The following is a 4,411-nucleotide window of genomic DNA, read 5'->3' on the forward strand; positions in this document are numbered from 1 at the left end:
GAAGAGCCAATTCCAACATTGATGGGAGGACCTCATTATCATCAAGAGCTGGGAGTGGAGTGTGTTCTTTGGACCCAGAGTCCCTGTGCTGAGAACCTCCTAGACCCAGGAGACAGAGAGCTGGAATACTGGACAGTTGTAACACTAGCCATAGAAGCAGCACGAGATAGCAGTGGGCCAAGACAACAGCAGCCCAAGATAGCAGTAGCTGCAGTGGGTTCACCCATCCATGCAGTAAGAGAGAGCTGAGTGCCTTTGAGCAGGCTTCTTGGCAGAGTGAGGTGACTTCAGCCATTTATTGGCTAACATAAAGAGATGTGACACCTGTCCAAGAAGGGCAGAAGCTGAAGTGAGGGCCAAAACTAAAGTCTGGCTGCCTACAGGAACAGTAGAGGTGCTGGAAGGCTGGAAAGTTGTTCCTGTAACTTTCAAGTTGATCCTGATGCTGACTTGTAACCTGTTACATCCCTAGTAAGTTCCATAATCGTGGCCTGTTAGTTCTGTGGGGCCATTACAATGATCAAACCCAGCAGAGCTGGAGTGTCATGGAAGGAACAATTGGTGTCAAAACATGTAAAAGAATTGCAGGAGGGAAGTGTCAGGTTTCCACCTCAAAGGAATCAGATTTAGTCTTGATCTTGATGCTGATGCACTCTTTTCCCGCACCTGCCCCATGGATTTTGACACGTTCTAACACTACTACTACCATTTTACACTAAGGTACCTGTCTGAGGACAGCACCCTGCAGGGTTGAGGCCCACAGTTGACTCTGTAGTACATATAACGCAATGACCCAACAATCATATTTACAGTGTTGTGCTCCAATAGCTAGAATTCATTAGTCTGAGAACAAAGAGGAGGCAGGATAGACCCTTTTGATCATCCCAGAGACACATTTGTGCAGTATGTGCTTCCCTTCTCTACAAACGTAGGCTCTGTTGGACTAAAAGCTCTGATTCCCATGGGGGGCGGGGGGATACACGAGGAAACATAGTAAGGATTCTACTGAGCTATGGCTACTTCCTGATCATTTGGACTTCTGGCAAATAGTAGACAAAGAAGTTTCCTATTGTAAATAGTAATAGACCCCGATTTTGAGGTACTAGGGTCACTGGTACACAGGGTACTAACGAGTATGCCTGAAATCCAGGAAACTCACTGGAGTATCGTACTGCTTTCATGTCAGGAGAAAACTGTCAACAATTGCTACAACGAAGGCTCGACGATGCTGCAGTAACTGAAGTTCTGACCTGTGTCAGTGAAGGCATGACGACTCCATCAGGCAAGCAATCTAGACCTCAGCAAAGGAAATCCACGAAGAATAATGAATGATGACAACGTCAATTATGGCCTCAGGAACAATTGTGACAGTGTGGACTGCTTTGTTACACTGACCCTCCTACATGACACTTCTGTAGAGACTGGTAGCCACCATTTTGTAGGTCATGTAACTTATCGAGTTACTGTGTACGTAAGCAGGTACAAGCAAAGGGTGGATGAGGCGTAAGAATACCTTTTGTGCCCTGCTGCACATTCTCTTGGCCTACCTTATTTATTCCAGTTGTTGGTGTAGCCATGAGCTGACGGCTTCTATCTACCTGCTATCTGTCGTAAACTTTCTCCTAACTCCATATGGGATGCCTGTAAGGACCCAGTCAACCATGGAGGCATACCTATACCCACAGTGCAAGGAAACTGCATCAGACAATTCTTGACCAATGAGGAGAGGCGACAGCAGATGGAGGGAAAATTCTGTCATTCTACAGGGCTCCTCAGAAAGTACCTATGAGAACTGAGCCCACTATGCTGAAGCCTTAGCCCACACTTGGTTTTCTTTCCCTCCTGCTCTGCTTCACTCTTTCCACACCCAACTCCTTTCAAATCACTCAATTCTAACATAATTTACCTGCATACAGGTTCTGCATTTTGGGGTAACTCAGGCTACAATATCAAATGAAGGAATAGTTGTGAACATGCTTTCAAAGTTAAAACCAATATACAAATGGATTCTAAACTTACAGTAATGCTGCACTCCTACAACACCAAACTTCATTCTGGAGAAGACAGTCATTCTACTGCTTCAAGACTGAGCTACAAACATGAGGTAGCTCTAATTAATTAAGCAATAATTAATCTTCATCACCCTACAAGGTAGCAGCATCACTATCTCTATACTGCAGATGAGGAGAGGTCTGGCATTCACACTGCTAAACTCCAGAGCTGGAATTCTAGCCCAGATCTGCCCTTCAGTACCCATGGCCCCCACCCTCCCTTTCTCCTCATGCCACAGTGGCTCCCACTCCAGCCAAACCCATCATACCTTGCCATTCCCTGGTCCTATTCTGTCCTGACAGTCTGTGCTCCCGAAATTCCTCAACAGAATTGCTTGCTTGCTTTTCCATCAGCTTGCCTACATCACTCTTCTGAGTCGCTACTGTATTTTTTGGAGTTCCTGGATGGTACAAAGAATTAATCTGCTTGGCCACTAAACAAAAGGTTAGGCATTCAAATCCACCCAAAGGCATTTTTGAGAAAGGATTGGCAATCACTTTAGAAAAACCAGTCACTGATAACCCTGAGGGAGCAGCTCTACTCTGAAAGACATGGTATCTTCACAAGTTGGGATTGACGCCACAGCAACTGGTACTGTATTCTTGTTAGCGTCCTTTAATCACACTGCCCCGACTGTTCTCCTGTATCTACCATTGGCAATGGAGCCAGAGAAGGACTTGGGTATTCAATACTACTACTAGGCATGTAATAAACACACTACCAGGTCTACCTACATAAACAATAGTTGAATAAACAGTTATCAGAAAGTGAATTCCTTAAGCCCAGGGACTAAGTCTATCTTATCGATGGCTGTATTCGCTGCACATCTCACAATGTGCAAATTATAAGTACTCATTTATTGAATAAGCATGAATCTGTTTCTTCATCACACTGTGAGCTCTTAGAAAGCAGAAACTCTTACAAGATCTAGAAAATGTTTGTTAAATCAAAGTGATATTAAGAAAGAGAAATTATTTAATGAGTAATTGAAGATTTATTTAAGCAAAAATACATACATAAGTCATTATTGCCAGACTTAATATGAGAGATTAAATGTTCGATCCAATTTTCCTTCCTGGATAAGTTTTTCTTTCCTATCCTATAGAGGCAGGAAAAAAAAGAGAAAAGAAAAAAGTATACATTAAAAAAAATAGTCAATGCTTTGGGGCACAACCCATCAAACAACACTGAAAACCAGAAATGAAAATTTCTAAACTTAGTTCCAATCCTCTTTTAAACCTAGGGAGTCTGAGCGAGGAGAAAGTAGTCTGGAGAAATAAAGAGACTATACAGAACACATTCTTACTCAAAAATATCTTTTCCACATTTTAGCAATTAGAAATATATTATCTAATTAAAAAAACATACATTAAAAGCAAAATGCAAGCATCTTTTTGCATTTTGGTCTACCTTGTTTTTAAGTAGATAATTTATCAACTGTCATGAGCTCTAACAAGAGGAGTCCTGCAGGACAATGCATAAGGTCAATTTGAACCACAAGGACAGGGGTTCACACCCACCAACTGCTCCGTGGAAACAAGAGAACGGATTGGCTGTCTTAAGGTAGAGCTAGATGGAAACATGAGGCCTGGGACTGAAAGCAGAGTTGTTGTTGTTAAGTGTCACTGAGTAGGTTCCAACCCATACTGACCCTGTATAGGGTTTCCGAGGAGCAGCTGGTGAACTTGAACTGCCGACCTTGCAGCTCAAACAGCTTTGCAGAGTAGATGCTGCCAAAAAGAAGCTTGGCTTAATCTGCAATCACATATCCATGCCCCCGATGACAGTGGATCTCAGCAGAGGCAGCTTTTGCTCCTCTGTTGTAAGAACATTAATAAGGTGATGCTACAGGTTAATGCAATGGGCTACAAAGTTGGTTTGAAACACAAGGTTGGCAGTTCAAGCTCACCAGTTTCTCCTCAGAAAACCTATACACTGTCACTATGAGTCAGAACTGACTGGATAGCATGTAACAACATTAATTTACAAAATGTAACCAGTAGGAACATGGTAAATGATTTATGTATTCTGCCAATAATCTACCCCAATATAAATATATCATCTTTTATGAACAAATGAATTTAAAAATTGAACACAAAAATTTGCAATTATAATATCTAAGATGAATTGTGAAAGAACTATTTAATTTCTGCATGTCTTCTAATGGCAAATAAAAAAATGAACTTTTTGAAAGTTATTTTTATAATCCCTTGCTTGTATCATCTCAAACATACCAAGATAATTCTTTCAGGACCAAAGTACAGGTCTTACAAATTTAAATTATTTCATGATTACAAATTCTAGAGAAGTCATTAAATTTAATTTGACTGAAAGTCCAGTGGCTATCATGACTTAAAAA

The 4,411-nt window shown here is 41.4% G+C and overlaps 1 protein-coding gene across 1 annotated transcript in view; it reads right to left on the minus strand.

Moving 5' to 3' along the window:
- Positions 1-3,088: 3,088 nt before the first annotated feature.
- The window catches only part of NDUFB4 (NADH dehydrogenase (ubiquinone) 1 beta subcomplex, 4, 15kDa), a 9,120-nt gene continuing 7,797 nt past the window's right edge, over positions 3,089-4,411 (minus strand). Inside the window, exon 2 of the mRNA XM_006864199.1 lies at positions 3,089-3,151. Coding sequence (XP_006864261.1) covers positions 3,089-3,151 — 63 coding nt within the window. The remainder of the gene's footprint in view (positions 3,152-4,411) is intronic.

The sequence above is a fragment of the Chrysochloris asiatica genome, unplaced genomic scaffold (assembly GCF_000296735.1).
Source record: "Chrysochloris asiatica unplaced genomic scaffold, ChrAsi1.0 scaffold00061, whole genome shotgun sequence".
In the NCBI taxonomy this organism is placed as follows: domain Eukaryota; kingdom Metazoa; phylum Chordata; class Mammalia; order Afrosoricida; family Chrysochloridae; genus Chrysochloris; species Chrysochloris asiatica.